The following is a 13,257-nucleotide window of genomic DNA, read 5'->3' on the forward strand; positions in this document are numbered from 1 at the left end:
AGCATTTAAAAACATCGTCAAATCAGCTAATTTATCAGCGGATTAATCACTCATCTGCAGGTTCCAGGGGATAGATACACAGAGAGTTTTTAATTTTTGTAATTTTATAACTCTTTGAAATAAAACTAACATATTTATAACACCCTGCCGTTTTCTAACTATCAGTGTATTTCTTTCTGACATTGTTATTTTTTTTTATTACAAAACAGTAAAGAACTGAGCATTTCTGCATTAAATTACCATATTGGTTAAAATGACTGCATGCATGTCTGATACTTTTCACTGTGACTTTAAATATGTGTGCATTTTCTTGCCTGGCAACTTCCTGCTAACATAAACAAAACTTTCTGATGGCAAAAACATCAATTTACTTTAGATATCTTTAAAAACAGCATATTATGTGCTGTGAAATAGCTCCTGTTTGACAGTGAAAATGAAAGCCAAGACCTTTAAGTGTTTTAGTATCTTAACTACATATTTATAGGCTGTATTACAAAAAAAAAAATTATATTTTTAGGGTAATGGTGTCATTAAATATGATGCCAGACATTCAAAGCTTAATTTTAATATCTCAATAATAGCTTTGAATGTAAATATGTTGTGACAGTATGGCGTTTTATATAAGAACCGTCAGAATGAGCACTATGGTAATTCTAATAGTTACAGAATTCTAGTTCCACTGTTAATATATCCTCCTCTCATGTCTGTGCTTACGCAGAATGAAGCCAGTGCACCGATGCTCATTCTGACCAATCACAGATGTTTCTGCTGAGCTCCTGAACACACAGGCATTCAGCTCATGCTGATATGCTCTCTCATTGGCGGCAGCTCGTCACTACATCTGACCACACGTGGGGTTGAGTCGGCCGACTGCTCTGGATTATTTAGCATGCTGAATGTTGGATTTCCGTCTGTGAGGTGTCGGCGACGCGTCAGCGAGCCTCGTTGATGCGTTGTTCAATAGTTCACACATAAAGAGCGGCGAGCGCCGTGCACCTGCAGATTTCTTCCCGATCACAGCCCGATCTGTCGGCGAGCTCGTTAACTTCCAAATCGGGCTCAAATCAGGCTTAAAATCCTTTAGTGTGAACTAGGCATTAATGATGACAGAAGACAACCCTCTAGATCACAGGGGTCAAACTCGGTTCCAAAAGGGCCGCAGCTCTGCACAGTTTAGTTCCAACTCTAATTAAACACACCTGATCAAACTAATTGAGTCCTTCAGGCTTGTTTGAAACCTACAGGTAAGTGTGTAGGAGCAGGGTTGGAACTAAACTGTGCGGGGCTTCGGCCCTCCAGCAATTGAGTTTGACACCTCTGCTCTAGATCATGTCAGTTGCCAGTTAGAAAACTTTATAGTACTTCATAATACTACAATTTCCAACAAAAAAGTGTATTATTTCTAGCACATTTTTAGTTGTGTAGCAGCAAAACTTGTCATGATGTGCAGTATTTCATGCACACAAGGATTGTTGGTCTCGCTCTTTCACGCACTTTGTCCTACGACTACTGTGGTTGGCTGGCAGCATGCAGGAACAACACTAATTACCAAGCCATACTTACATGTTATTTCAGATCGAATATTCAAAGTAACATGGTAAACAATATAGGAAGCAATATAGGGAGCGCATCTATCTATTTTAAAAATGAACCAATGTGAATATAAAAGCAACTTCACCTCAGTAAAGCAGGCTAGGTGGAATTTATTTATGTTTTGTAATTAAACTAAATAAAAACATCACATATTTCTAAACATATTAGTTTTAATAACTCATTCCTAATTACTGATTTGTTTTATCTTTGTCATGATGACAGAACATAATATTTGACTAGATATTCTTCAGGACACTTCTATACAGCTTAAAGTGACATTTAAAGGCTTAACTAGGTTAATTAGGTTAACTGGGCAAGATAGGCTAATCAGGCAAGTTATTATATAACGACGGTTTGTTCTGTAGACTATCGAAAAAAATAGCTTAAAGAGGCTAATAATTTTGTCCCTAAAAGGGACAAAATAAAACTAATAAGACTTTCTCCAAAAGAAAAAATATTATCAGACATACTGTGAAAATGTCCTTGCTCTGTTAAATACCATTTAGGAAATATTAAAAAAGAAAAAAAAGAATCAAAGGGGGGCTAATAATTCAGGCTTCAACCGTATATACAGTACACAGTGCTCAGTATGATTGAGTGCACCCCTTTTTAAAAATGATTATTTTTATCCATTTATCAGTGAATATAGGCAATGTATTTTGGTGCATTTAAACAAAACAGATCTATTTAACAGATACATTTATTTAAATACTATTTTAGTCACCAAACATATTTAGAAATGGAAAAATATTACAATTAAATTCAAGCTAAATATTGCAAAATTAAATTGTAACCTACAAAATTTGAACTAAACTTTTAACATTTTTGCTTGCTATACACACACACACACACACCGTTGAAGTCAGAATTATTAGCCCCTCTATTTATTTTTTCCCCCAATTTCTGTTTAATGGAGAGAAGATTTTCTCATCACATTTCTAAACATATTAGTTTTAATAACTCATTTCTAATAACTGATTTCTTTTATCTTTGCCATGATGACAATAAATAATATTTCACTAGATATTTTTCAAGACACTTCTATACAGCTTAAAGTGACATTTAAAGGTTTAACTAGGTTAATTAGGTTAACTAGGCAGGTTATGGTCATAAGGCAAGTTATTGTATAACAGTGGTTTGTTCTGTAGACAATCGAAAAAATATAGCTTAAAGGGGCTAATAATTTTGACCTTAAAATCGTTTTTAAAAATTAAAAACTGCTTTTATTCTAGCAAAAATAAAACAAAAAATACTTTTTCCAGGATAATTTTTTTTATCAGACATACAGTGAAAATGTCCTTGCTCTGTTAAACATCATTTGGAAAATATTTAAATAAGAAAAAAAAAATTCAAAGGGGGACTAACTGTATATATACCCACATATACACAAATACATAAAAAACTTTTATTTTGGCAATTATTCTGCAAAGCAATAATACGAATGCATGAAATAGCTGATAATAATCAAATTAAGGTAAAAAAATATTAATAATAATTACATACATGACTAAATTGGCAAAACTATTTCAGTCATAAGATATAATTACAATAGGAGTATCTGGTGAAAGTAAACAGGGTATTTGTTTCCACAGGCAGCCAATAGCCTGGCATTAAAAAAGGCTGATGTGTTTTATTTTCTAAGATACAATACCTCCATTTATCATGTATTTACAGTATCTTTGTACTGTAGATTTGCAAACACTAGATTTCTGATAATGTCCAAAAAAGCATATTTTTGTTATTTAATTTTTTAAATTTTTTGTATGGAAAAATAAAGTACGGAAAAGAAGAATTTTATTTTGACACAAAATATATTAACCTTCCTTAAAACAATGTTCCTGACAGTGCTAAAATATTAATATAAAACATTATAGGGTACTCTCAAGCATAACAAGTACTTATAACGTATTTTAAAATTATATAAATATAATTACATTTAGGTCTACATTAAAAACATATATTGCAAACACTAAAACTGCAACAACATGCTAATTATTGTGTCACTACCAAGGTAAACAGTTAAACAGAGCCACAAGAGGGAGCTGTAGATTAATAAAAGCACTGATTTCTGTACCTGGGCACTGGAATGTATTTCAGCCTCTTAGAATTCAGATCTGTCACTTCCAGGTACGCTGCCGACATCGGTGGTGTGACATCTGTTAATTGATACGACCATTATCACAGTTAACCATGGTTATACTATATATTTGTATATTAAATGTGCATATGAATGTCACTGCTTTACCTTTAGGGTAGACCTCAGCTAGTGGGACTTGTGTAGGGGGCAGTGCTCGGACTACTTGATTGGCATCTAATAGACAGACGCAGTTGACCCTCTTTGCTGGCCCGGTTCGCTTGCTTGATCCAAAAAACATGTCAGGTCCCCGGCTCTCTGTTATGGGCGAAGATCTCCTAAAGCTGTAAAGCTCATTTGGTGACTGTGAAACAAACAAACAAACAAACATTTATATATTACATTACAAATCTTATTAAATGTAATAATAAAAATAATAGTAAAAATAAAATTAAAAGCAAAAAAAAAATAATAATAAAATATATATATATATATATATATATATATATATATATATATATATATATATATATATATATATATATATATATATATATCAAAACATTTGACAAATCAAAATATTTGTTATTATTATTATGGGTGACGCAGTGACGCAGTAGGTAGTGCTCTCGCCAAGAAGCAAGAAGGTCGCGGGTTCGAGCCTCGGCTGGGTCAGTTGGCATTTTTGTGCAGTTTGCATGTTCTCCCCACATTCGCGTGGGTTTCCTCCAGGTGTTCCGGTTTCCCCCACAGTCCAAAGGCATGCAGTACAGGTGAATTGGGTAAGCTAAATTGTCCGTAGTGTATAAGTTTGAATGAGTGTGCATGGATGTTTCCCAGAGATAGGTTGCAGCTGAAAAGGCATCCGCTGCATATGTTGGATAAGTTGGCGATTTATTCTGCTGTGGCAACCCCAGATTAATAAAGGGACTAAGCCGAAAAGAAAATGAATGACAAATTTATAATAATAATAATAATAATAATAATAATAATAATAATAATAATAATAATAATAATATTATTATTATTATTATTAATCATAATAATAACAACAATAATCATCCTCAATAATAACAAAAATAAAATAAAAAAACAACCCAACAAACAAATAAATATATTAAAACATTTAACAAATCAAAATATTTGTTATTATTATTATTAATAATAACAACAACAACAACAATCATCATCAATAATAATAACAATAACAGCAATAAAATTTAAAAACAATCTAACAAACAAATAAATATATTAAAACATTTGACAAATATTTGTTTAAATATTTATGAAAATTAATAATAATAATAATAATAATAATAATAACAACAGCAACAACAACAATCATAATAATTATATTATGTAGAATTGTAATTTGATGTAACCCAGCAAAAAATGTTTCCTTTGATACATGCAAGAGCAAACACCTAAACCATTATTTTTCAAAATCAACAAAAATAGCATGACTATCACACATTTTTACTATATTTTACACACCACTCAGTAACAACAGCATACATATTTAAATGATCTAGTATCAACAATAAATTTATCACATATTAAAGAATGCCGATGCAGCTTCAAAAAATTAAATCATTGTAATTTTTTTTATACTTTTCCATTATCATTCAATCTATTTGTCAGCAAAAAGCATTCAGTTATTTAAAATACAATATAATTTACTATGACCAATAATGATCAGGGGCCTGTTTCAGTAAGGAGGTTCAAACAACTCAGAGTTTAAACTTGAACTCTGAGTTGATTTACCGAGAGATTAAAAACTCAGAGTTTTCGGTTCCAGAATAGCGGATCTGAGTTAGGTCAATCAACTTTGATTAGACCAACTCAGATTTAAACATACACACCGTGACTATAAAAAGGCATTATCAATGGAGCGCAGATATTACGAGTGACCATGGCAACATCTTAAAAAAAAAAGAGATCACCATTTCTTTCTCTAGCTGAACTTGATGTGATCATGCAACGTTACAGCAAATATGAGTGCATGTATTTTTAAAAAGAAGCAACCATCAGTGAAACAGAGACAGTTTGCCTGGGAAAACAGCTGCTCAAGTTAATGCGTAATTTTACATTTAAAATATTTAAATATTTAAGTATAATAAAATAAGTAATGCAACGTGTGAGGTTTATAAATCTTTTCTAAACTTTTATACACGTTTATCAGTTTTAATAGATTTAACAGTGCACTTGTGTGTCTGCCTTTTTTTCTTGATCAAGTGATCGAGGTTGATATAACATTTAGAAGGTAAGCAGTACTAAATTAAATTTTTAGAAAGAATAATAATCCCATTAATCTGATTACAGTACATGTCTAAGGTCAATATATTTAAGCTAATTATTTATTGTTCTGTGTGCGACTAAAAAGTAGGCAATATCTATTTTCCATCCAAATATATTACATAAATTTATGTGCAAAACTGGAATATTGTATAAAAGATGTGAATAAAGCAGCGTTTCCATCCAACTAGTCAAAGAGAACAAAATCATCACTTCCTGATTAACTGGCGCCAAATATCAACAGTAAAAACAGAATTTACTGTGGTAGAAGAAGCTGCGTCAATTATTTATTTAATAGCCTAAATGTACTTGCGCCTCAGAAGACAATGAACACGTGGGGGCGTTTGAAGCCATGAGACGCGGAGACTCTTGACAGGCTCCAGATGCTCGGAGGTAGCCTAATTATATACACTAATACTGAAACAGTTAAGGCATTTTAGAATGACTAAAACAACATTTAAGACGTGTTACAGTGTGCTCAACCTGCTGGTTTGTCCATTCACACACATTTTCATCATCATATGATGACCTTTTTTAATGTATATACTGTAATTTGTTTAGTAAAAGTGTTTCCATCGTAGTTTATGCGCATATTTTCTATCGAATAAAAGTTTATTCTGCTCAATTTTGCGTATTTTTATGCATATTTTCAAAAGTTATGTGCATCATGATGTTTCCATCAATCGTTTTAATGCACATATCCAAAATGAGCATTAAAATAGGTGGGTGGAAACGTAAGGCTAAGGCGAGAAATACCGATTCGTCTTTAAAAGGGGGAGGAGACCGACAGAAACTCTGAGTTTAGAGAATAAAACCTGCTCCTGACCAGGTTAGATTCACAGAGTAAGTTACCACAGTAACTGACTCTGAGTTAAAGTTACCTTTCTTTTAGAAACAGGCTTGACTTACCCTGCATTCTTGAGTTTAACAAACCTGCCATTTTGAAACGGAAAACCCAGAGTTTCTCTCATTTCAGGGTTAAAATACTCTGAGTTTTCACTTAACCTCCTTTCTGAAACAGGCCCCAGGTAATTTATTTATATATTAAATAGGTCTAAAGCTGAATGCTAATGGGGCATTATTTCACACTCACTCACTCACTCACTCACTCACTCACTCACTCACTCACTCACTCACTCACTCACTCACTCACTCACTCACTCACTCACACTCACACTCACACTCACACACACACACACACACACACACACACACACACACACACACACACACACACACAAAATAATAATAGAACAAATATTTATTATATTCCGTTTCATTTTTTTAATTATCTGTTTTGTTTTGTTTTTTTACGTTTATTATGTTTTTTTATTTATAGTTTTGGTATAACAATAACAACCATTAAATCTGACATTTAATATGGATTTATTATTAGTATTATTATTATTATTATTACTATTATTCTAATGGTATATTATTATTATTATTATTATTAATATTATTATTATTTAATAATTGGTAATTTAACAATTACCAAATAATATGTAATACTTCAATGAATAAATAAATAAATAAAAATGATTGGTTTAAAATATTATTAATAAGTTCTTTCTTTTATATTAATTAATATGATTATGATGATGATAATAATAAGTACTTTATTTTATATTAGATGATATGATTATTATTTTTATTAGCATTATTATTATTAGCATTATTAATTTCTTATATTAGTATTCGGTTGGTTTTGTCCATATTTTCCCAAATTGGGTTGCAAATAATTTAGCAATTTGAGTTTAATTAATAAATATTTTTAATAACATTAAAAGATTCAACATTTAATTTAAATCTTAATTTAAAGATATTCAATATTAAGAATTCCCAAATAAAATGCAATACTTCAGTAAATACATACAAATGCTTGGTTAACAATATTATTAAGAGTAATTTATTCCATTGATTGTTTTCATTTGTAAAAAAATAACAAATAAAATTAAAACATTTTATTTAATAACTTAACACATTACCCATCATAAAATATAATGTTTATAAGAAAAATAAAGATTTGTTACCTAGTTAATACTATCTATTTATTTTCTATTTAAAACTGCCCATTTGACTACGAGCTGTGTGATAATTGTCACCCACCATGAGATCTGGGAAGCCCACAATAACATTAGCGTAGGTGTTTGTGTCACAGAGGATGCGATTGGGAGACACAATCTTCTGTCCCAGGGCAGCGCTGAGGTTCTCATTGGATAGCTGATCACTCGAGACCTCCTGAGGAGAAACCGCTTCCATCCCTGAAACACAAAGACAGCCAGAACATCAGCCTAAAATCACCACCCGTAGAGAAGATAATGTGTCCCTCAATACTAATCCCAGCTCAGAAGTGTTTCTACCATGACTCTTGTGACATCACATCATAACACACCGGTTTCAATGGTCATTATTCAGACCTTCTAGTGGCATCCTGTCACACTCCATTTGATTAAGACCCCAATCCTGCTGATGGGAAATTTCGATGTCATCAAAAATGTGCTCATTTTTCAGAGGAAGCACTGAAGCGTGTCTGACAGCACAGATGTACGATAGCCACTAAGTACAGACATTAGTCTATCTTTCTGACAGCCACATCAATCTCAATAACTGAAGCCAAGAGTTATTAAGCTTCTTCGCGCTGCAGAAACTGATACGTGCTGAAGGAGGAATGATGAAGGCTAGAACCCAGATGATGTTGATCCTCCATAAACAGCATTTTATGGCCTTTAAAAACTAGGGGGCAGCAATTAATTTCACCTGCTATTTTTAATCCTCAAAACAAACGGCCATCACTTTCTAGCAAATGAGGCGTGCAGGAGGCGCTGACATCATCAATCAGGCCCTGAGAGCTTTAGCTTTCCTCTAAAGGCAGAATAATACATAATGCCTGCTTGCTAATTAGACAAACACTTAGTGATAATGAGAAACTAGGTGTTTGGTTTTTAATAGTAAATCTGATACTGATGAAATCCCACATTTTGCTTCTTATATCTCATGCTTTCATGCGGGTAGATTTCAGCTTTGGCGGGTTAGACAGTCACTCCCACTAGCCACTTTGGCTGGTTGAAAATAATTTTTAAATTGTGGTTTTCTTAAAAGAAGGGTTTGACTATAAGAATGACCCAATATGCGTGCAAATGTGATCTTAGAATGGAGAAACAGCACGACTAACAAAAAAATTGCATTCGCGCGAGCAGAAGAAAGCCGATGAATACAGAATGAGAGGATAATCACTCGCGCTAACAGCTGATTTGATGCGCGCGACTGTTTAAAGTCCTTGAAGCCCGCGTGCCTGAAACGCAACTGTGATCAGATCTCTTTCAAATAGTCAGGCAAAAAGAAATGCTAATGCACAAACAGTCTTGCTGCTTTCAAGAGCTCCAAATATGTCTTTTTGTAAACAGCACCGGTTGCTTTCGCTTTGAACAGATTGGCCTTAACCGTGTGACCATCCTTCCATTATCACACAGTATGTTTTTCACCTGCTTTCTTTTGCTTACGGTTATTATTGTTTATATGGTTTAATTATCATTTTTTACAACAACATTGCTTTAATATGAGATTAACTGTTCATTTATGTGTAGTTAACTGGTGATCTGAGAGACCTTAAGCGAGGACAGATTACTTTGCATATTTTTGATACATGACAATAATTATTTTTAAGTCATTTGTTTTTTTTGTTTTTTTTTTAAGAAATGTTTTGTGGCTAAGAAAATATTTTTGTTTGGTGTGGTCAGAGATAAATTAGGTAAATCCTTAATTTTGAGTTCTGAAAAGTCATGTGACCCATTTGCTCATACACGACACACAAAACGTGAAATGAATGAGAAGGCATGTGGACATAACACAAAATCTAAATCAAGTAATTATAGCGTGTCAAAGTCATATTTCTGCATATAAAAAATATTTTCCCAACAACAAAATTGTGGCTGGTGAAAATGCAGAGTGGCTAGTAATGTTGGAAAACTACTAGCCACTGTGGCTGGTGATCAAAAAAGTTCATGTAAAGCCCTGTATACATATATGACTTGATAACATGTAGGTTAGTATATGTTCCATTCATCTGTTCCATTAAATTCTGCTAGCTTTCGGTTTACTTAAATAATTAATAAACTATTATAACTTAGAAAAGTTTTGTGTCTATTTTTTATGTTTTGTAGAAGGTAGATGTTTGATAAGTGAGGTAAAGTACATTCAGGCAGATGTTTTAGCAGAATAAAGCCCTTCTGTCTAATTCAACGGCCAATAAGTAAATAAATTTATTCAACAATAACTACCTGGATATACTTTATTCCTCACTTATTACACAGCTGATGAAAATACTTGATTTTAATTATTTAGCTGTGAACTTCCAAGGTGTTGTTCTAAGATGATAACCACTAAAGAACACAGGCTCATTCAGGAACTTTGAATCACCTTAAACATAAATCAGCTGTTTTTGTTTCTGTCAGCTTTAAATTTTATTAAAGAAATAATAAACTATTACAGCTCAGAACAATATATATATTTTTTTTACGTTTTGTGGAAAGTAGCCATGTTATAAATGAAATGAAGAATATCCAGGTTGGGTGTTTTTTGCTTAATAAAGCCCTTCAGTCCTATACAACAACGGGCTTTATTCTGCAATAACAACCCACCTGGATGTACTTTATCCTTTACATAATAACCAATAAGGCAATAACCTGCCATTCAAACAACTACTTAAAAGGTTTCTGTGGATCGTTAAAATGCCATATTTACTGTAATTCTTTTAGGTATGACATAAAATGTTGAATAGTATAAAAAAAACTTAATTATCTCAATAATTCTCTTGAAACTAAAAATATTAATAATTTCACTGAATAAAAATGAGCAATGACAAGAAGGTAAAATTATTGTATTAATATTAATATTATGATTTGTTGCTGTTGTTTGTTTGATTATAATGTTAAATCTATACATTTAGTGTTATCAGCAACAGTAGTGAGGGCTGAGGATGAAATCCTAAAACCATTGAGAATAAATATGTGCAGCAGCAAGAATGGAATCATTTTTGATACGAGATGAGATCATCTATGCAAAAAAAAAAAAAAAAATCAAAGATGACACTGATTTTGTTCACGTGCAAAGTCTTGAATCTGACACAAGTCACATTTAAAAACTCCCCAGGCTTCATGTCAGAGCAGATGAGGAACAGATGCATTTGCCAAAGCAAGACAGATGATGACTGACAAGTGTGAAGGGCTCACAGTGACCCTAATTGGATAACAACAGGCGGTCTCGCTTATGACTGGATGCTTTGGCCAACAGAGTGCAGCATTCAGGCTTCAGAAGTAAAATAAATATAATAATAAATAAGCTTATTAAATGACATTACAGTATATGGTTCTGGAAAAAGTATATTACCTGTCATTCTTGTGAATAATTAAAAATTTTAGTTCATTTATCTTGTATGCCACAGCTGATCTTTTCCTTGATTGCAATACTCATTCATAAAAAATAAAAAATAAATGGCAATCAAATCTCCCAACTACAGCTTTTCTGCCCTGTTTTAACTTCACTTACTGTACTCTGCAATCTGCAACAACCATACACACATCAGAAAACATATACAAATACTAAAGCTAATAAACTCCATTTAAGATATTCTGCTTGATTGAAAGGCTGTCTGTATTTCTTTCCTGCCAGCTCTTTAGATGGTTTGCCGCAATAAGTGCTGCAATCAAAGCTTTTCAATGAACTGTAACAAATGAGAACAAGATGTAAAAAAAACTACATTGTTTGCTAATGGGGTTGCTAAATGTGTGTGTGACAACTGTTGTTTTAGTATAGAAAAAAGTACAAAGTAACTAGTTAATGCAGTGTTTCCCAACCTGGGGTCCGCGCCCCCCTAAGGGGGGCGCCAGAGTTCACAGGGGGGGCGCGGGAGAGGATAAGTATTGAGGTAGAAAAAGGCATAAAAATGGTCCACTATTATAAAGGGCTTTGCAATTAATCGAAAATCCGATTTAGATTTCGGTTTCAAACGATTATAAAAAAGCATTAATCGAGATAATTGATTATTGCATCATATTTCGCCACAGTTGTACACGTGTTGCTCTTAAAAGCGCGAAAGAGCTTATGTGTGTGTGCAGCACAATCACGCAGTCAGAAGCATGCGCAGATCAGCATTCACTCTCATTCACACACTGAGACGAGCAGAGGAGCGCAGACATCTAAAGTCATCTTAACGTGAACGCTTTAATGGTCAAATAGGTGTCAAAACGCGGTGTTTAGTGATTATTTACATTAACCCTCATTTGTGTAATAAACAAACGAGTTGAGGATCAAAAGACGTGAAAGAGAAACCATTAAAGATACAGCGCGCTATAATCCTTCTGCCGCCTGTTTTTATTATTATTAAACAAACATAACAAGAAAACCCTCGCTGCTCTTGACTGAAGGACTGCTGTAGCTAAAGTGTTTTTCTTACAGTGAAGATGCTTAAAGCACAGTTTGTTTCATATTTTTATTCTATTGTATTTATTTCTCTTTCCTTTGCAGGGTGGAAAATAACTGTATGTATACAACTGAAGTCAGAATTATTAGCCCTCTTGAATATTAGCAAACCTTTTCCTGCCCAATTTCTGTTTCATGGAAATAATATTTTATTAACTTATTTCTGAACATAATAGTTTTGATATCTCATTTCTAAGTACTGAGATTTCTTTTTGTCTTTGCTATAATGACAGCACATAATATTTTACTAGATATTTTTCAAAATAAAAGCATTTAGATTAAAGTGCAGTTCAAAGGCTTAATTAGAGTAATAAGGCAAGTCATTATAACGGTAGTTTATTCTGCAGACAATCAAAAATATATATTGCTTAAGGGGGCTAATAACTAAAATAAAACAAATAGAAGAAAAAATATTATAGGAAATACTGTTAAAATTCCTTGCTCTGTTAAACATAATTTGGGAAATATTTATTAAAAAAAAAATCTCAGGAGCGCTAATAATTTTGACTTTAACTGGCAATGGTTTTGAATAATCGTGATTACAATTATGACCAAAATAATCGTGATTATGATTTTTCCCAAAATCGAGCAGCCCAAAAAATAAAAAATAATCTAAACACATGCTGAAAAAATTCCAACATAATAGTGAAAATAATTAAAATAAATAACTTTAAATAATTATTTAAATTTTGCTCACTCGCGCAATCTGCTTGTCAACGTGTAGTAAAGGCAAAATCAAAACAAAAATGGCAGACAAACGTAAATGCAGTGATTCTTCAGAGGCGAAGAAAAAGATTAGACAGTATGACAAAGCC

The 13,257-nt window shown here is 32.6% G+C and overlaps 1 protein-coding gene across 3 annotated transcripts in view; it reads right to left on the bottom strand.

The window, feature by feature from the left end:
- Positions 1 to 13,257, bottom strand: part of vwa8 (von Willebrand factor A domain containing 8) — a 255,926-nt gene that overhangs the window by 112,147 nt on the left and 130,522 nt on the right. For all 3 annotated transcript variants that reach the window (XM_087266709.1, NM_001128338.2, XM_087266708.1), the window contains 3 exon segments: positions 8,072 to 8,226; positions 3,839 to 4,031; positions 3,668 to 3,749 (listed from right to left, as the gene is read on the bottom strand). In XM_087266709.1, the coding sequence (XP_087122835.1) occupies positions 3,668 to 3,749; positions 3,839 to 4,031; positions 8,072 to 8,226 (430 nt within the window).

Source organism: Danio rerio, chromosome 9, assembly GCF_052040795.2.
Source record: "Danio rerio strain M-AB ecotype USA chromosome 9, GRCz13ab, whole genome shotgun sequence".
In the NCBI taxonomy this organism is placed as follows: Eukaryota; Metazoa; Chordata; class Actinopteri; order Cypriniformes; family Danionidae; genus Danio; species Danio rerio.